At 35.5% G+C, this 21451-nt stretch overlaps 1 protein-coding gene across 5 annotated transcripts in view; it reads right to left on the reverse strand.

The window, feature by feature from the left end:
• FAM185A (family with sequence similarity 185 member A) overlaps positions 1 to 21451 on the reverse strand; it is a 108556-nt gene that overhangs the window by 66652 nt on the left and 20453 nt on the right. For all 5 annotated transcript variants that reach the window (XR_008420252.1, XR_008420251.1, XM_053897170.1 and 2 more), the window contains exons 4-5: positions 20746 to 20884; positions 2815 to 2856 (exon numbers count right to left, since the gene is read on the reverse strand). Coding sequence is in view for 3 of the 5 variants with exons in the window: in XM_053897170.1 (XP_053753145.1) it covers positions 2815 to 2856; positions 20746 to 20884 (181 nt within the window). In the remaining 2 variants the exon portion in view is untranslated. The remainder of the gene's footprint in view (positions 1 to 2814; positions 2857 to 20745; positions 20885 to 21451) is intronic.

Below are 21451 nucleotides of genomic sequence, written 5' to 3' on the forward strand. Positions count from 1 at the left end.
GCACAATCTGAAGTTATCTTTGGTTATTTGCATGCTTATTGTCTTTCTTCTCAGGCTGAAGGTAAGCATGGAGACTATGTTTTTGTTGACCAATATTATGCTCAGTACCTAAAAAAGTTCCTGAGATAGAACAGGCACTCAATAAATACATGTTGACTAGTTACTGCCATACTCAAGGTTGTCTTCAAATGTTAACAGAATCTTGAGAGCAGTAAATAAAGACATAATTTATACCTTTCTTCCAAAGTATTAATATAGATATTGAAAGAAATAAAGGAATTTATGAAATGAACACTTCCTTAATAATTAAGTTTAAAACATAGTGACTTGTTCTATATTATAGATAATAAACTGGAAGAGGAGAAAGAGAGGGATAGTTTATTGAATAACTACCATGCATTGCGATGTATTTTATATACTGTTGACCCTTGAACAACATGGGTTTGAACTGTGTGGGGCCACTATAAATATACAGTACAGTACTGTAAATGTATTTTCTCTTCCTAATGATTTTCTTAACATTTTCTTTTCCCTTGCTTACTGTATTGTAAGAATACAATATATAATGCATATAGCATACACAGTACGTGTTAAATGACAGTTTGTGTTATCGGTAAGGCTTTCAGTCTACAGTAGGCTATTAGTACTACTTTAATTATTATCTCAACAACCTTGTGCTATGTAAATGGCATCCATTTTATGTAAAAAAAAAAAATGCAAACTCAGAGACTTGGTAATTTGAGAAAGTCACACAGCTAATATATGGTAGGACCAAAATTTACCACCAAATCTACTTCTAAAGTCTATACTTTTCCACACTACCAGAGATCAAAATATGATAACTTAACAAATGTAAAACTTTTTTTCTTATTGTAAGAGATTCTTCCAAAATAAAACTCAAAGTTTATCAATGATATTTACAAAATAAGAATTCAAGCTTTATTTACCTTCATATATTTGTAGATTTTTAAGAACAACCTAAAGCCATGGACACAATTTATATTTTGATAAAGAAAATTATAAATTATAGTTCTTAACACTGTACTCAGGTCATTTTCTTTGAGTGGACAGAGATTTATCAAAGAAAAAGAAAACATTTCATCTTAAAATCCCTCTAGTACTTAACAGTGAGAAAAAGTTCATATGAAAAATTAACAAGAATTCATAATGTTAATCATTTGTACAGTTTGAAACCATCTTCAGAGATGTAAATTGCTGCTCATTTCATCCTTGCTACTACTATTCTTTTCCAGTATGGATAAATAACCATTTATTTCCACTTTTAGAGAGAAGGGTTTTTCATTTATGTTTCACATTTCCATCCAAGAATAATACTAGCATGATCATATCATATTGTATTACAAATAGTCCTCAAATTCATATCTGCCTAAAAGGCCTTCTAGTTGGTAATGAAATTCCCTGTGCCTCATTTTGCAACATTCTCCTTCTTTCCCCACTTGCCTTAATGCTACAAATGCCACCCATGTCTAGCATTTTCTCTCCCCAGCTGGCTCAGCTTCTTACCAGCATACCTTTTTGTTCACACTAGAAACTTCCTTTACTATGCTTAGGTGTGTCCTCTGATGAAATGGCCTGAATAGTTAACAGTAAATCTCAATTTTCCAGTGGAACACAGGTAAATCTTTCTGTCTTGTCTTAGTTAAAATGATTTACAACTATCATGAAAGAAGCCTTTCTTTTCAACTTAGTCCCTAATTGAACATAAAAGTTATAATCTCTGGAAAATTATTTAAAAAGATATGTACTTTAAGTCAGAAAATCTAGGAGTGATAGTGCAAAGGACTAATGGACATGTTCACTATTAAAATGAGTACAAAGAAAGGAAAAATTTAAACCATCAAAAAGGACAAAGCCAAGAGGCCCTGGGCATTCATCCTGGCAATAAGCCACAGCCTCCCCTCAAAGGTCCTCATTTTCCATCCATACTCCCAACTCTCTAAGGCCTAAAAACAACCACCACTCTTATGCCTTTGCCTATAGGTAAGCAGGTGCTCCTTGGGAGAGAGAAAAACTCTATCTAAACTATCTGGAAAGCTGAACTTTTCTCCCACAGGCACAGCATCACATGTAGTGAAGAGGTCTTAAGTACCATTAGCCACTATTAGTTCTGGCCTGGGATTGGAACAATAATTAAAATGACAATTATTTATTGAATTTTTACCATATGTCAGACACCATGCTAAAGTACTTTATATATATGATCTCACTTCTTACAATAACCCTCTACAATAGGTACTTATTATAATTTCTATTTTTTTCAGATGTGCAAATTGAAGCACAGAGAAGTTAGGTAATTAGCCCATGTATAGGAAGTGGTGAAATCAGGAGCACCTGGGTGAATCAGTCAGTTAAGTGTCCCGACTTTTGATTTTGCTCAGGTCATGATCTCATAGTTTCACGAATTCAAGCCCTATAGGGCTCTGCACTGGCAATGCAGAGCTTGCTTGGGATTCTCTCCCCCCCCCCCCCCCTGCCCTTCACCCACTCTCCCTGTCTCTGTCTCCCTCAAATAAATAAATAAACTTTAAAAAAAAGAAAGTGGTGAAATTAGAATTCTAACTTTATTCTTATTGATACCAAATCTATAATTATATAATATATATAGGATGATGAGTCAATGAATTTTCAGAAACAATTTTACATATTCATACATTGGGTCTGCCTATATTTGACTTGCATATCAGGAACATATCAGATTCATGAGCTAAACTTCAGATTTTATTTATAAAATATCACAAATATAACTATTTTTAAAAGCATGCAAAATTTACCAACTAGCAGCTTAGCACATACCTACTGTGATGTTGCCCATGTTGCTGTGTAATGTTATATTGCCTGTAAAAGAGAGAGAAAAAAAGACAATTTTATATACTAGGGAAAGTCTAAAAATGAACTATTATAATATATGGTTTTCTATAACATGGTTGGATATTCACAATATTATTTAATAACACTGTTATTGTTGTTGGCAATTCTTCTCAGTAGTATAAATCTAATAAGAGAATTAGCTGAAACTCTGAAATAACTAGCTTTAGTCATCTATACAAACTCTCTTCCAATATTCCACCTTAATGTTCTCTAGCATAACTACAAAACAAACCACCATACTCTCTGGGAAACGTGGATGAAAAATAATGATACTTCTATAATCCATAAATGAAAAAGTTGCTTAAACGTACTATGTATTTTTAACATAAACATTGCTGTATTTATCAGACCACTCAAAGCCAAGTTTTAAGCCAACTAAAATAACACTGAAATAATCTGTGGAAAAAAGTTATTACTGTTATTTTTCAGGCCGTGATGCCATGTCTGTTAGATTAAAGTAGTTTCTGTGCCAAGAGTCAAAGAGTTTAGGGCAGGAATAATGAACACATTGAAGTATGACTAACAAAGAAAAAGGTTTCAGAAGTCTTTTGATGAAAACATATTTTCCAGGAAAAGTATAGGATACTGGAACTGCTCTTCCCAGCCCCCTTTCCCCCAATACCAAAATTCATAGGATTTTTCTTCATATGTGTGTTTATAGACTTATTCCTAGACCCATACGATCTATGTTTACTGTACTGAAAATGTAATCAAGGTTACCTCTTCTGTCATAATTCCAAAACTACTAAAAGAGTAAAGGAATAAATTTTATCTCACAAATAATCTAGGGTAAATGAACTCATTTATTTAATTTCTTACATCCTGTAAATACCGACATGTATCACCAGCACCTGAGAAAAAGCAAACAAATCACTTGATTCATTTGCCAACAGTCAGATGTATTTTGATTGCAAAAATCAAAGAGTCTTATATTCCTTCATGTGAGGATATGAACAAGGAGTACATTTGTGTAGAAATAAAACTTGGTTTGTGTGGAGAAATTAAGCTCCTAAAATTATTTTCAAGTCTCAGTAAGTTACAAAGTTATAAAGATCCTTTTAAATGTGTTATGTAAATATTATTTCATCGGTGTGTTCTAGACACTCTCTTCCAATTTTCAAACCCAGTAAATGCAGATTCACCATCACATGCAAACAGTGGCCAAAGATCATATAGCTTCTAAGGTGGCTTTCAAAGATCCCTGACTCCTGGTATTCAAGCCCTGATATAATCTCTTCCCTTCATGCATAGGTTGGACCTAATAATTTAACACAGAAAATAAGGCAAAAGTGATGGGATGTTGTTTCCAAGATTAGGTTACAAAGAGATTCTGGTTTCTGTCTTGGTAGCCCTTTTCTGCTCTGATGGAAGCCATCAGCCAACTGCCCAAGACACACACTAGGAAGGAATCAATAGAGGCCTCTAATGAACAGGATCTGAACTCAAATCCTGCCAGCAACCACGAGTGAGCTAGGAAGCAGACTGTCCCTTAGTGGAACCTTTAAATGACCCCACAGCCCCAACTGACAGCTTCGTAACAACATCGTAAGAGGTCTTGAGGCAGAGAATCCAGTTAAGCCACACCAAGATTCCTGACTCATCCAAATGTAAGATAATAAGTGTTTGTTGCTTTCAGCTGCTAAGTTTTGAGGTAATTTGTTACACAGGAAGAGGTAACTAGTACAGATGTTGAAAGCTAAAAGAGGGGTGCTGCCATAATAAATACTTAAAAATGTAGGAGTAGCTTTGCAACTTGGCAGTGAAGCAGAGGCTGGAAGGATTTTCAAAAGCATGTTAGAGAAAGCCTAAATTGCCTTGAACAGACTGTTAGTAGAAAGCTGAGTATGCTTTCCACAAGGACTCAGATGAAGTGAGGAAAATGTATTTAGAAATTGGAAGAAGGAGGGGTGCCTGGGTGGCTCAGTCGGTTAAGCGTCCGGCTTCAGCTCAGGTCATGATCCCAACAGTCTGTGGGTTCGAGCCCCACGTCAGGCTCTGTGCTGACAGCTCAGAGCCTGGAGCCTGCTTCAGATTCTGTATCTCCCTCTCTTTCTGCCCCTCCCTGACTCATCTCTGTCTCTATCTCTCTCAAAAATAAATAAACATTAAAAAAATTTTTTTTAAATAAAAAAAAAGAAATTGGAAGAAGGAGCATCCTTGATAAGTAGTTGTAGAAACTTAGCAATACCATCACCTTCAGTAATGTGCATGCAAAGTAAGAAATGTGCCTTAATGAACTGAGGGATTTAACTAAGATTTCTAAGCAGGTTAAAGTATTGTAAGTGCTACTTTTTTTTTTTTCACTTACTGTAAAATGCAAGAGAAGAAAGATTAATCTAAAGGAAGGACTGTTAAACAAACAAAACCAGGGCACAAATAGTTTTGAAAATTCTTAGCCACTCCAAACCATAAGAGACTCTTAACTATAGAGAACAAAACTAAGGGTTGCTGGAGGGGAGGTGGGTGGGGATGGGCTAGATGGGTGATGGGCATTAAGAAGGGCACTTGTGATGAGCACTGGATGTTATATGTAAGTGACAAATCACTAAATTCTACTCCTGAAACCAATACTACACTATACATTAACTAACTTGAATTTAAATAAAATCTTGGAAGAATAAAAATTCAAAAAAGAAAAAAAGGAAAAAGAAAATTCTCAGCCCCCCGAGATGACAAAAGATGTTAAAGGTGGGAATAGCTTTCAAACAAAGTTTGAATCCAAGAGCATTGGCAGAACATGGCCTCAAAATGAAGCTGAGAGGTGACTGCAAAGACCACAGAAAGATCAACAGTGGTACCTTATAATAATAATAATAATCAATTATACAAACAATCCTTTAAAAAGATTAAAAGTATGTTTCACAGATCCTCTCAATCAACAGTCAATACTTCAGAAAGCTTGAGTGCATTTTACCTCAGTATCTCTGCGGAAGCCCACATTTTGAAGAGATTCTTGGATGTGGCTTTTATCTAATGAGTAAACCCCAATGTGATTCACAGGAGGCTGACAAAATTTTTGAGAGAATAATAACAGCAAGCACACCGCTAAACTGAACTGAAAGGAACAATGACAGTACAAGGTAAAAAGAGACCACTGGACCCCCAAAATTCTGTCAAGCAGCCGACTGAGAAAATCACTCACATGCAAACATACTTCATGAAAAAGGAAGGATGACTCAGAGGAAGGAGCAAAAGCACAGAGGGCAAAGCATGAAATGCTAAATAATTACTCCCAGGCCTTGAGATATAAATCAAGGAAACTCCAATATTTGCCCACCCAAATTTTAAAATCACTATGGAGCAGTGACCTCTTTATGCCTCTCATTTTCCTCCTCTTGAACAGTAAGGTCTATACCAATTATCTTATACCTGTCCCATGATTGTATGTTGGGTGTGCAGGTAGGTTGTGGGGGAGGGGTGGTAAAGTGCGGGGGGGGGGGGGGGTGGCTAGATAACGTCTCTTTAGTTCACAGGTCTTCAGATTCAGAGAAACTGTTCTTGATGAGTTGTACTTAAGCAACTACACCTGAGGAGTCTCATCAGGTGATGAGACTGATTTTGATGTAGAGATTCTGGACTCTGATGCGGTGCATAATGGGATGAAACTTTTAGGAAACTTGGAAGAAAGGAGGTGTATTTTGCATGTGAGAGGGACATTTGGGGGAGGGGCTGGAAGACAGACTGGCCATCCAAAGCCTTACAGGATATCTGGGAAGATATACACATGAAAAATTAAAAATCAGTATTTATTAATAATTATAAGTGACAGTCCTAAGTTAACAATATGTATTAGGTGCCACGGCCACTCAGAGGAAAGAGACTAAAATGACCAGGCACAGACAACGAGAATGGTCATATTGGAGATATAACTAGAGCTGAGATTTTAAACATGGATAAACTTGAATATTCTGAGGAGGAAAATTTTTCTTGGAAGAAGAATAACATAAGCAAAGGTAAAAAAAAGTAGAACTACACATGCTATGTTGAAATCATGCAAATCAGTTAAGCACAAGCAATTAGGCAAGTCTATGAGGACGGAGATCATGTCTTTCTTATTTAGCATTATATCCTGAAAGGTTAGTACAGTGCCCACTACATAGTAAACATCATCATTTTTTAAACAAATGTTCAAATTAAGTTTGGAAAAACATGTGAAGAGCAATCTGTAGAAGAGCCATAGAGTGCTAGTCTTCTACTGACTTTATCCTAAATTGATGAAGTCAGTGAAGAATTTCAAGATGGATAACAATAAGAAAACCATGCTTTAGGGAGACTAACCTAGTGTGAGACAGTGAAGACATTCACTCAGAATTCTCTTTATTGCTTCCACCTCCTGAACACTTCAAACATAAGATAAAGTAGACCACTGATTTTTCTGATTATAACTGTTAGTAAAGAACTGTAATAGTTTTATAGTCAGTCCTTTAGCAAGCGAGTCCAGTTGCCCACTCAGGAAGGCAAAAGAGCTTTATTATCTTACACTAGTCTTCAATTAAAGCTATAAAAATTTGCTATTTTTTTTAACATTTATTTATTTTTGAGAGAGAGAGAGAGAGAGAGAGAGATTGTGTGAGCAGGTTGGGGCAGAGAGAAAGGGAGACACAGAAACCGAAGCAGGCTCCAGGTTCTGAGCTGTCAGCACAGAGCCCAACATGGGGCTCGAACTCACAAACCGTGAGATCATGACCTGGGCTGAAGTCAGACATTCAACCAACTGAGCCACCCCGGTGCCCCCCAAAATTTGCTATTTTTTAATGAAAATATGTTCTTTCTCAAAAAGCCTATCATTAGCGCTTATCATGAAAGTAAAGTGACCTCAAAGAAAGTTATGGTTCTTACAGCCATAAAACAGAAGTTTTAGATCAATTAAAGAATGAAGGACTAGTTCATATTATAGTGGGACCTTAGAGTCTCAGACTACATCTTTCTTGAATGTTAAAGAGTTCTGTGCAATAAAAGCATAGTGGAAGGAAAAAACTATGGAAATAAGGAATATTTGTAAATATAAAGAATATTTCAAAATATCTTTGTCAATGCTAAGGATTTTAAGTTTATTTTTATTTATTTTGAGAGAGAGAAAAAGAGAGCAAGTGGGGGAGGGGCAGAAAGAGACGGAGAGAGAGAATCCCAAGCAGGCTCAGTGCTGTTAGCACAGAGCCCAATGCGGGGCTTGAACTCACGAACCGCGAGACCATAACCTAAGTTGAAGTCATGAGTCGGATGCTTAACTGACTGAGCTACCCAGGTGCCCCATGTCAATACTAAAGGATTTTTAAAGCAATAAATAAAAAATGTATTTTTAACTCATATCAAAATATTTAGGAAACTCTACCTTAAACAGAAATATTCCAAAGTCATGAGAATATACAAAATGGACCTTTTACCTCAAATACTTTGTGGAATTAGGTAGAATATTTAAAAGGTGATAACTAAGTGGGCATCACTAGCACAGTTTTCTATATTTTGGTTCCACCTATTTCATCTCCAACCACTAAAAACAATAAACAAATCAACTACTTTAGAGGGGTGGATCTATGTAAAAGGCTTCTTTGTAATAAAGGAGACACCATATGGTTTGTACTATGTGTGTGTATTCTTCTTTCAAGTTATGTTAACTTCTCCACAAACCCCAGTGTTTGAGAAAATATATTGCTTTTTTCAGCCAGTAATTCTTCATTCTAGTATGGTCAGAAGGAAAAATAAACTATCAATTAGAGAGAAACATTAGTTTATTTTTCTTCACTAAAATAAATGTGATTATGGTTTAAAAAGCACATATCCTCAGTTTCCCAAGGGAATTTTACTTTTTTTTTTTGAGAGAGCACATGCATGCAAGTTGGAAAGGGACAGAGGGAGACGGAGAGAGAGAATCTTAAGCAGGTTCCATACCCAGCATGGAGCCTGATGCGGGCTCAATCCTACAATGTGAGACTGTGACCTGAGCCAAAATCAAGAATCAGATGCTTAAACAACTAAGCCAGCCAGGCCAAACATTTAAAGAATAGTTAATACTTACTCTTCTTAAACTGTTCAAAAAAATAGAAATGGAAGGAAAACTTCCAAACTCATTCTATGAGGCCAGCATTACCTTGATTCCAAAACCAAAGACCCCACAAAAAGGAGAATTATAAGCCAATATCCCTGATGAATATGGATGCAAAAATTCTCAACAAGATACCAGTAAATTAAATCCAACAGTACTTTTGAAGATTACTCACCACGATCAAGTGGGGTTTATTCCTGGGCTGCAAAGGCAGTTTAATATTTGCAAATTAAGCAATGTGATACACTAAATTAATACAAGAAAGGATAAGAACTGTATGAACCTCTCAATAGATGCACAAAAAGTATTTGACAAAGTACAGCATCCATTCTTGATAAAAACCATCAACAAAGTGAGCATAGAAGGAACTTGCCTTAACATCATAAAGGCCATAATATGAAAGACCCACAGCTAATATCATACTCAATGAGGAAAAACTGACAGCTTTTCCTCTACAGTCAGGAACAAGACATTCTCATCATTATTTAATGTAGTACTGGAATGTACTAGCCTCAGCAATCAGACAAAAAAGAAATAAGTGATCCCAATTGGCAAGGAAGACATCAAACCTTCATTATTCACAGGTGACATGATACTCTGTGTAGAAAACCTAAAACACTCCACCAAAAAATTGTTAGAACTAATACATGAATTCATTAAAAGTTGCAAGACACAAAATCAACATACAGAAATCTGTTACATTTCGATACACCAATAATGAAGCAGCAGAAAGAGAAATCAAGGAATGGATCCCATTTACAACTGCACCAAAAACCACAGGATACCTAGGAATTAACCTAACCAAAGAGGTAAAAGATCTGTACTCTGAAAATTAAAGAACACTTACAAAAGAACTTGAAGAGGACACAAAGAAATGAAAAATCATTCCATGCTCATGGATTGGAAGAACAAATATTGTTAAAATGTCTATACTACCCAAAGCAATCTACACATTTAATGCAATCCCTATCAAAATAACCACCAGCACTTTTCATAGAGTTAGAACAAATAATCTTAAAATTTGTTTGGAACCACAAAAGACCCTGAATAGCTCAAGGCATCCTGAAAAAGGAAAACAAAGCTGGAGGCATCACAATTCCGGAGTCCAAGTTATATTACAAAGCTGTAGTCATCAAGACAGTATGGTAATGGCACAAAAACAGACACATATATCAGTGGAACAGTATAGAAAGTCCAGAAATGGACCGACAACTATATGGTTAACTAATCTTCAACAAAGCAAGAAAGAACATCCAATGGAAAAAAGACAGTCTCTTCAACAAATAGTGTTGGAAAAACTGGACAGCAATATGCAGAAGAATGAAAGTGGACTACTTTCTTACACCATACACAAAAATAAATTCAAAATGGATGAAAGACCTTAAATGTGAGAAAGGGAACCATCAAAATCCTAGAGGAGGGGCGCCCGTGTAGAGTATATTACGCTAAGCAAAATAAGTCAGTCAGAGAAAGACAAATCACATATAATTTCACTGATATGTGGAATTTAAGACACAAAACAGATGAACATAGGGGAAGTAAGAAAAAAAAGAGGGAGACAAACCTTAAGAGACTCTTAACTATTGAGAACAAACAGGGTTAGTGGAGAAGAGGTGGGCAAAGTATGGGCTAAATGGGTGATGGGTACTGAGGAGGGCACTTGTGATGAGCCCTGGGTGTTATATGTAAGTGATAAATCACTAAATTCTACCCCTGAAACCAGTATTCCATTATATGTGAACTAACTAGAATTTAAATAAAAACTTGAAACAAAAAATAAAATAAAATAAAATAAAATAAAATAAAATAAAATAAATAAAAAGCACATAACATCAATAATCCAAACGGAGCAAGCAAATATCCTTAAAGGTTAAATTCTTTTTGTATTTTCAGGAGGTGGGGGGAGGGTGAGAAGTAAGGGAGGCACTTCCTATTTGCAAGCCACAGTTCTAAACGCTAAGAATATAGAGATGAATAAAACATGATCCTTTCTATTGAGGAATTTATAATTAGGCAAGAATGTACAGATCAATGGAAGGCCAGAGATGAAGAGCAGATGTTTTCAATGAGTACTGAAAAATTACTAAAAGTCAATGAGGTAAAGAAAGGTGGGAAAAGCATTTGAAGACTATCAACAGAATGATCAGTAGGTCTAAGACTCTAATCAAGGACTCAGAAATATAAAACAGGTAAGAATATATTCAGATAAGTAAGAGATTATATAATTCCGGAAGGCACAGGGTCCAAACAGAAAGTTAGGCCAATCATCCAGGCAATCGGAAAGGTTTGAATAAGAGAATGCCATGTTGAATGTGTATTTCTAATAAACAACCATAGGCTACAGTAAGGAGGATGGAGTTGATGAAAGAAAGACTGGAAGCCAAGGTATTGCTGAGTGGAGGCAAGAGATGACAAGAGTCTGAAATAGAACAGTAGAAATTAGAAAGAGATGAGACAGAATGAGGAAATATTTAGCTAATAAAACCCACCTAAATTTGGTGATTAATTAGATGATTGGGAGGTGAGAGAGGAATCTAGGATTACTTCAATCTTTCTAGCTTGGGGAGTTTGGTACATGGTAATATCAGAAACTGAAAATAGAAATAAAGGAGGAAAAACACATTATGGATAAGGTTTGTCAGGGGGAGGGGAAAATAAGAAAAAAAAAGTTAGAAATGCTGAATTTGAGATGCCTGTAAAGATCCAATTAGCTATATCTACCAAGCAGATGGATGTATAAGTCAGAAGTCAGGGCTAGAGATACAGATTTGAATTACCAGAATACAAGAGTAGTTAAGACTCAAAAGCATGTAAGATGCCCAAGGAAAAGAAAGAAGCAAAACAACAATAAAACAGGATGAAATCTTGGAGAATACCAAGGGAATGGGAAAAGGAGGAGCTCATAGAAGTTTGAGAAAGATCAATTATAAATATAAGACATGAAAAAGACTGCCAGTGCCCACTAATATTTGTGGCTTTTCTCCTGCCTTAGAACACTGCTAAACTCTCAATCTCAGCCTCTTGCAGTTCGATAAAGTCATTTAAAATATTCTGGCTAGGGAGAAAAGATGAAACAAAACAAAAAAGACCAAAAGACTAGAAAGTACCAGAGAACAGCACCAGAAACTCTGGCAACACAATGGCAATAAGTTCCTATCTTTCAGTACTCACTCTAAATGTCAATGGACTAAATGCTCCAATAAAAAGACATAGGGTAACAGAAAGGATAAGAAAACAATATACACCTAATTGATGTTTACAAGAGAACCATTTTAGACCTAAAGACACCTTCAGATTGAAAGTAAGGGGATGGAGAACCATCTATGATGGTAATGGTTGCCAAAAGAAAGCCAGAGTAGCCATACTTATATCAGACAATCTAGATTTTAAAATAAAGACTGTAACAAGACATGACGAAGGGCATTATTACATAATTAATGGGTCTATCCACCAAGAAGATCTAGCAATTGTACACACTTATGCCCCCAACATGAAATTACCCAAATATATAAATCAATTATACACAAATATAAAGAAACTTATTGGTAATAATACCATAATAGTAGGGGATTTCAACACCTCACTTACAGCAATGGACAAATCATCTAAACAGAGTATCAACAAGGAAACAATGGCTTTGAATGACACACTGGATCAGATGGACCTAATTGATACATTCAGAACATTTCATCCTAAAACAGTGGAATATACATTCTTCTTGAGTATACACAGAACATTCTCCAGAATAGATTTGTGTGCTGGGACACAAATCAGCCCTCAACAAGTACAAAAAGATTGAGATCATACCGTGCATATCTTCAAACCACAACGCCATGAAACTCGAAATCAACTACAAGAAAAAATTTGGAAAGACAGCAAATATTTGAAGACTAAATAACATCCTACTAAAGAATGAATGGGTTAACCAAGAAGTTAAAGAGAAAATTAAAAAGTTCACGGAAGCCAGTTTAAATAACACCACAGCCCAAAACCTCTAGGATGCAGCAAAGGCAGTCATAGGAAGGAAGTATATAGTAATCCAGGCCTTTCTAAAGAAGAAAGGTCTCAGATACACAACCTAACCTTACACCTTAAAAGAACTGGAAAAAGAAAACAAAATAAAACCCCAAACCAGCAGAAGACAGGAAATAATAAAGATTAGAGCAGAAATCAATGCTATTTAAATTTAAAAAAAAAAACAATAAATCAAATTGATGAAACCAGGAGCTGGTTCTTTGAAAGAATTAACAAAATCGATAAGCCCCTAGCCAGTTTGATCAAAAAGAAAAAAGAAAGGACCCACTAAATAAAATCAAGAATTAAAGAGGAGAGATCACAACCAACACTACAGAAATACAAACAAAAATAAGAGAATATTATGAGCAATTATATGCCAATAAGTTGGCCAATTTGGAAGAAATGGACAAATTCCTAGAAACATATTAACTACCAAAACTGAAACAGGAAGAAAGAGAAAATTTGAAGAGACCCATAACCAGTAAAGAAATTGAGTTATTAATAAAAAATTTCCCCAAAAAACAAAAGTCCAGGGTTGGATGACTTTCCAGGGGAATTCTACCAAACATTTAAAGAAGAGTTAACACCTACTCTTGTGAAGCTGTTCCAAAAAATAGAAGTGGAAGGAAAACTTCCAAACTCATTCTATGAGGCCATCATTACCTTGATTCCAAAACCATACAAAGACCCCACTAAAAAGGAGAACTAGAGACCAGTTTCTCTGATGAACATGGATGTAAAAATTCTCAACGAGATACTAGCCAACTGGATTAAACAATACGTTAAAAGAATTATTCGCCACAATCAAGTAGGCTTAATACCTGGGATTCAAGTCTGGTTCAATATCCACAAATCCATCAATGTGACACATCAATAATAAAAGAAAAGATAAGAACCACATGATCCTCTCAATAGATGCAGAGAAAGCATTTGACAAAACATGGCATCCTTTCTTGATAAAAACTCTCAAGAAAGTAGGGATAGAAAGATCACACCTCAAAAGCATAAAAGCCATAAAGAAGAGACCTACTGCTAATATCATCCCCAACGGGGGAAAACTGAAAGCTTTCCCCCTAAGGTTAGGAACATGATAGGGATGTCCACTCTCGCCACTGTTATTCAACATAATACTGGAAGTCCTAGCATCAGCAATCAGACAACACAAAGGAATAAAAGGCATCCAAATCAGCAAGGAGGAAGTCAAACTTTCACTCTTCACAGACGACAAGATACTCTACATGGAAAACCCAATAGATTCCACCAAAAAACTGCTAGAAGTGATCCATGAATTCAGCAAAGTGGCAGGATTTAAAATCAATGCACAGAAATTCATTGCATTTCTATACACCAATAATAAAGCAACAGAAAGAGGAATGAAGGAATCAATCCCATTTACAGTTGTACCAAAAACCATAAAATACCTAGGAATAAACCTAACGAAAGAGGTGAAAAATCTATACACTGAAAACTACAGAAAGCTTATGAAAGAAATTGAAGAGAACACACACAAAAAAGGAAAAACATTCCATACTAATGGATTAGAAGAACAAATATTGTTAAACAATCCTAAAATTTGTATGGAACCAGAAAAAAAACCGAATTGCCAAAGCAATCCTGAAAAAGAAAACCAAAGCTGGAGGCATCACAATCCTGGACTTCAAGATATATTACAAAGATGTGATCATCAGGACAGTATGGCACTGGCAGAAAAATAGACACTTAGATCAATGGAACAAAATAGAGAACCTAGAAATGGACCCACAAACATATGGCCAACTAATCTTTGACAAAGCAGGAAAGAATATCCAATGGAATAAAGACAGTCTCTTCAGCAAATGGTGCTGGGAAAACTGGACAGCAACATGCAGAAGAATGAACCTGGACCACTTGCTTACACCATACAGAAAAATAAACTCAAAATGGATGAAAGACTTAAAACATAAGACAGGAAGCCATCAAATCCTAGAGGAGAAAGCAGGCAAAAACCTCTGACCTCACCTGTAGCAACTTCTTACTCAACACATTTCCAGAGGAAACGGAAACAAAAGCAAAAATGAACTATTGGAACCTCATCAAGATAAAAAGCTTCTGCACAGTGAAGGGAACAATCAGCAAAACTAAAAGGTAACCGACAGAATGGGAGAAGATAACTGCAAATGACATGTCAGATAAAGGGTTAGTATCTAAAATCTATAAAGAACTTATCAAACTCCACATCTTAAAAACAAAAAAATCCAGTGAAGAAATGGGCAAAAGACATGAACAGACACTTCTCCAAAGAAGTCATCCATATGGCTAACACGCACATGAAAAAATGTTCAACATTACTGATCATCAGGGAAATACAAACGAAAACCACAATGAGATACCACCTCACACCATTCAGAATGACTAAAATTAACAACCCAGGCAACAACAGATGTTGGCAAGGATGTGAAGAAAGGGGAACTCTTTTGCACTGCTGGTGGGAATGCAAACTAGTGGAGCCACTCTGGAAAACAGTATGGAAGTTCCTCAAAAATTAAAAAAAAAAACTACCCTATGGCCCAGCAATTGCACTACTAGGTATTTATCCAAAGAATACAGGTGTGCTGTTTCAAAGGGACACATGCACCCCAATGTTTACAGCAGTGCTATCAATAGCCAAGGTATGGAAAGAGCCCAAATGTCCATCGACAGATGAAGGGATAAAGAAGATGCTGTGTACACACACACACACACACACACACAATGGAGTATTACTCGGCAATCAAAAAAAAAATGAAATCTTGCCATTTACAACAACATGGATGGAAATAGAGGGTGTTATGCTAAGCAAAATTAGAGAAAGACAAATATGATATGACTTCACTCGTATGTGGAATTTGGGATGGAAAACAAATGAACGTAGGTGAAGGGAAGCAGGAAAAATATAAAAACAGGGAGGGGGACAAAACATAAGAAACTCTTAAATATAGAGAACAAACAGGGTTGCTGGAGGGGTTGTGGGTGGGGAGAAGGCTAAATGGGCAAGGAGCATTAAGGAAGACACTTGTTGGGATGAGCACTGGGTGTTAATACATAGGGGATGAATCACTGGATTCTACTCCTGAAATCATTATTGCAGTATATGCTAGCTAAGTTGGATATAAATTAAACAACAAAAGTAAATAATAAAAATAAATTAATTAAATAAAATGAAATATTCTGGCTAAAAACATATGGCAGAAGCAATATATATACTTTTAGGTTTGGTTTCTGAAATTTTTTGCATGAACCTCTAATCTCTCTTCCTTTCGTGGAAGCTTGGAAACCACACACTGAAGATGGCAGCATCACTTTTACAGAGAGAGTCAAGTCCATCTAAGGAACTGAGTCCAAATACAGCATGTATCACATTGTCTAAATCCCCCCCCAAAATTTATGCTGTCTGTACCACAAAGCAAGCAATTCCTTTCTAGTATTTATATTAAAAAGTTTTAAGTGTCCAGAGTCAACATTAACATAACATTGTCATATGTCAAAATGAAAATCAAACCAAAACTTTACAAAAGACTTTAAATAATAAATCCTAGAATTTAAACAAAGCATGTTCATGAACTTCATGAAAAGTTCTATTTTATCCAATAAAAGCTTTTCTTTTGAAATTCTGTATTGTTTTTGTCTTTCTAAATTCACAAGACAGATTAATAAATTCACCAGTGACTAAAAATCATTTCTTAAAGCAAATTCGGACATTTCTTTATGAAATTCTGAGTGATATCAAAGTTACCAACTGTGCTTCTATAGCTAATGGAACTTTTACTTCTGGGAGTTTCTAAAATCCAAAGTAGTTGAGTAGAGAGAAAATTAGAGAACTAATGCTCAGTAATTTATTGATCTATGTATATTCCCAAAGAACCTAAAATAAGACCTTAAATTACATGGGGAAGCTAAATATTTAAAGTATACTTTTACTCATTGATAACTTATTCCAAGTAATAACATAAGTTAAATATAAAATGCTAAAACAATTGTCATGAGTTTGTCTACATATTTATTTTATTTTTAGTGTTCGTTTATTTATTGAGAGAGAGAGAGAGAGAGAGAGAGAGAGACCAAGAGCAGGGGAGGGGCAGAGAGACAGGGAGAGAGAGAATCTCAAGCAGGCTCTGTGCAGAGCACAGAGCCCAACACAGGGCTTAATCTCACCAACTGTGTGATCATGACCTGAGCTGAAATTAAGAGTCAGACATCTAACCAACTGAACCACTCAGGTGCCCTGAGTATGCCTACATATTAAACTCTCATTAATTGTTTAAATTATGTTATAAATAAAAACCAACCCCAGCAAACCATTTCAAGGAAGCTTCTGTTTCTCTTTAGAGTCAGGAGATTATATATATTTATATTTTAAAAACATATTTAGTAGAATACTAAATATAAAAATATGTTTATATCTTATACATACATGTAGAGGACTTTTTAAAATAATAAACATTCAAATAGCAGAATATAATAAAACATAATTCACATAGTATCTAATGTTTTTGATAATTTAGAAGGAAATCAAGAGAGTAAACTGTCCCAAAATTTTATACCTAAGTACAAACTATCCAACTACTTATTCTCCTAGATTGCTAGTGCCAAGAGAGTAGGGAATATTTGTTGAATCAACGAATAAACTAGTTTCTTTTATATTAGAAGACATACATACCTAATATATATGATTCAACCAACCTTACAAATAGTGAATATCATTAGTCAATTAGCTTACTCATTTTCTTATCTAGAATATATAGTTAACTATACTTAATAATTCCATTTGGAAAACCATTAGGATAGATTTTTCTTCTTCTCTACATCTAGGAGTCAATTTGCAAGGCCAGAAAAGACATATTACTGCTTGCAATATCCCTTTTCTCATTACTGGGCATCCTCTAAGTACTTAACACTGTGTTGGGTATTGGTTTGCCATCAGGTTATATGAACAAACAGAAAATATATACAAGAAATAAGTTTCATGCTCTCTCTTCCTTTATGGAAGCCTTAGAAACTATACACTGAAGAGAGCACTTTTATGGAATAAACTGAATTCCTAAATATCTCCATGAGACTAAGTTGAACCAAAACATTGTACAGAACATCCACATTTTTTCCAGATGTCTTAAGGCATCACAAATGTCACTGAAACTGGAGTTTACGATATAGAACATAGCTGAAACAGTCCATCTGTGTGGTAGTGCTGTTTGTCTAGAGGAAACATCTCCAGAGCATGCCAGGAATCCCTCAGGGCAATGATGGCATTTGGGTTCACCATGGCTATTACACAGATTTGTTTGAACACTGTTTACAAATATCTCCTAGAAGGTCAAGAAACCTGGATTAAATCCTTGCTCTTCCATTAATTAACTTGTAATGGAGAGAAAACAATTAGACATTTCTAAGTTTTGTTTTCATTTGTAAACAGCCAAATGTCCATTAAGTGAAAGGCGCTGGTCCACTTTGGCACTCAATACATGTTTCTTTTCAGTTTGCTTTCAAACCATCCACCCACCCACTGACACCAAGACCTCCAAACTAATATTTCTTGGTAAATCTATCAAAAAAGACAACTATACAGCTACTGACATTGTATTTGTGGTAAAAATGGCTTTTTTATAACATCTGTATGTTGGGTTGCTAAAAATCTACTAAAAAAAAAAAAATCAGTTTAAGCCTTGTTAAAGGAAAAGGAAGCCAAACTAAATAAATCCTAGATAGGCAGGTCTTAGAATGTATCCCAAATTTGTTTTCTGTAAGCCAGACATTTAGAAGTAGCAACACATTTTCCCATAAAAACAAGTTTTAAGATTCCCAAGCCAGCTTGTTTAAATATAGCCAAAATATAATTTGTGTTATATGACCATCCCCACTGAGAAGAACAAAGAATTCACTGCAATATATACTCAGAATTCCAGCTTGGGATGATCTTCAGAAGATATTCCTCCTTACTCAAATCCTAGTAGCTAGAACATAGGGACTTCCTTTCACTAGCCACAACTCTGATCTTCTCACCAACTAGGATGTAGGCCTAGAACATTGCCTGTTCTTCCATACCCATCCCACCTCCAAACTCCAAACTCCACTAGCACATTCACATACTGACAAGGATGTCCTTTAGGACAAGGATGGAAATAAGGGTAGCATGAGAGAGGCAAGAAACGTAGGCTTGTCTGAAAGGTGATTAAAAAGTAGGCAGACACTGGTGTGACTAATAGGAGGGTTTCTTTCTTATTTCTTTCTCTTTTACATACTTACTATCACTGAAAAACCAAAGCAGATTGTGGGCCAAGGACCAGATGGAGGAAAGCAGGATTGTATAACATGTAAGCTTTTCTACAGTGGCAAATGGATCAAATTTTCCCTTCCCTTACTTCTTCTCACTGCTGTGCCAGTATTACAAATAAAGAAGATGACATTCAATCCTTTGATTACACCACTAGTTCTTTAAGGATAGGGATCATCTCCTGCCCAACTATGTACCCTTGGTGTCTGAAAGTATGGCACACAATAGGTGGTCAATATGTGTACTGAATGAATCAATAAATATAACTTCAATGAATGCTATGATTTGTCATCCAGAACCCCTTTATACCCAAGGCTTATTCTCTAGCTGATGGGAGTACTGCTGACAGACAGCCCTCAGCTGTCAGCCCTCTTAGGGTATTACCTCAGCTGAAAAGAGCCATCTTGGCCCAAAATCATACTCCTTCCTGGGGCATCTTGCATCTAATGATTGGGGATCTAAAGGTCTAGCTTCCCTCACCTTAACTTGAGACAATTCTGAGGACCACCCCAGCTTTAGAGCTCCCCCTTGGGACTGCTGTGGCTGCATCAAGTCCAACTTCTCCAGTAGAAATTGGGCTTCCTTCCTTTGCACAGCATTGGTTCCAAGACGCCTCCCTAGTAAATGTGCTGCACTCGAATTTCCATCTCAGCGCCTGCTTTCAAGAAACCCAACCTGAGGACAACAGCCCAAGAGAGGATCCAGATCTGACTCATATTTAAACCACGCAAGGAAAGGTATCTGACTTCATATTAAAGGTCAGTAAATATAAAAGGCTTTACAAAACTTAAGGAACAAATTATTTTATTCTTCGCAATTTGTTTCCATTTCAGCACTTTAAGTAATCAATAATCAAGAGACTTAAGAGTTTTTTTGAGGACTTCCTCAAAAAAAGCGCCTCTGTTTACTCTCATGTAAGCTATTAATGGCAAACTGTACCAAATTCAATTTTATCTAAGTTAAAAGAAAGCAAAAGAAATTAAACATTAATGGATTTAATGTAAATATGGTAAAAAGCACTGCAAAGATCAGTGCTGTTCTAATCACGGGTGTTAGTCAACATCTGACTTGATAAAGAACTGCTTTTCTACTAAAAGCTACTCAATATATTAAGTACAGTACTTTTCACTGCCATTACCAGAAATGCAATACTACATAAAAGTCATTATTAAAAAATGAAGAGTTACAAATCACTAGAACTATTCAAGGCACAGCTGAGCAAAAAATAAATGAAAAAATAAGTAACAAAAGGAAACGCATTAAAAACCAGAATTACTATTACCTTCAAATATAACAGCATAATATTCAATATCTTGCCAAAATAAAATATAATAGTTTATGAGTCATTTTATTTTATGTTTGTTTAAAAAGATGATGAGTTTGCCATTAATTATTTAGAAGGCCAGCTTCCTAATGGCAGATCCTTCTTCAACTAAAGAGAAATAAGAGTCACCTCTTAAAAATTTATGTTATATGGAGTCTGAGATGTATTAGGCCTTTGTCATCTTACCATGAACACTTCCTAATGTAATATCCCCAGCAGCAGAAGACAGAAATGATGATTCTGTATAAAGATACTTGGCTTCCAGCAAACCATCTTCAGTAGATATATTAACTGTACTTCCCTGCAGTTTATCTATGGTCACAGTCTATCAAAAGAAAAACTCAAAATCAGTTCATTATAAAACAAAGACTGGTAAAAAGTCAAAATGGTACCCTCAGATTTAAATGGGCAACTAGATAAAAAGATACTACCCAGTACACAATCACTTTATTTACGTTGATTCTCTAGCTCTAATTATAATATTGTGAGCAACAATGTATTCTCTGTGGAATGTGGAATAGACCCATTAAATTCCTTCACTTATTTAGATCTTTAATTTCTCTTAATGATGTTTTATATTTTCTTTGTAGAGTTCTTCAGCTTTTGTTAAATTTATTCCTATTTGGTATTTTCTAAGTGTTATTATAAATCTTTTTTTAAACTTCATTTTATCCTAATTGGCTTTTGTATGTGATCTTAAATCCAACAACTTCACTAAACTCACTAATTCTAATAATTTTCCTGATTTTTAAGAAAATTTTTCTACATGCATATTTACATTACCTGCAAGTGATAGTTTCTTTACTTCCTTTCCAATCCTTATATTAATGCATTTTTCCTGCTCTTTCCTGCCTAATTATCTGGCTCAGGTCTCCAACTCAACAGTGAACAA

This window comes from Panthera pardus, unplaced genomic scaffold (assembly GCF_024362965.1).
Source record: "Panthera pardus isolate Hobbes unplaced genomic scaffold, ASM2436296v1 HiC_scaffold_8, whole genome shotgun sequence".
Taxonomy (NCBI): domain Eukaryota; kingdom Metazoa; phylum Chordata; class Mammalia; order Carnivora; family Felidae; genus Panthera; species Panthera pardus.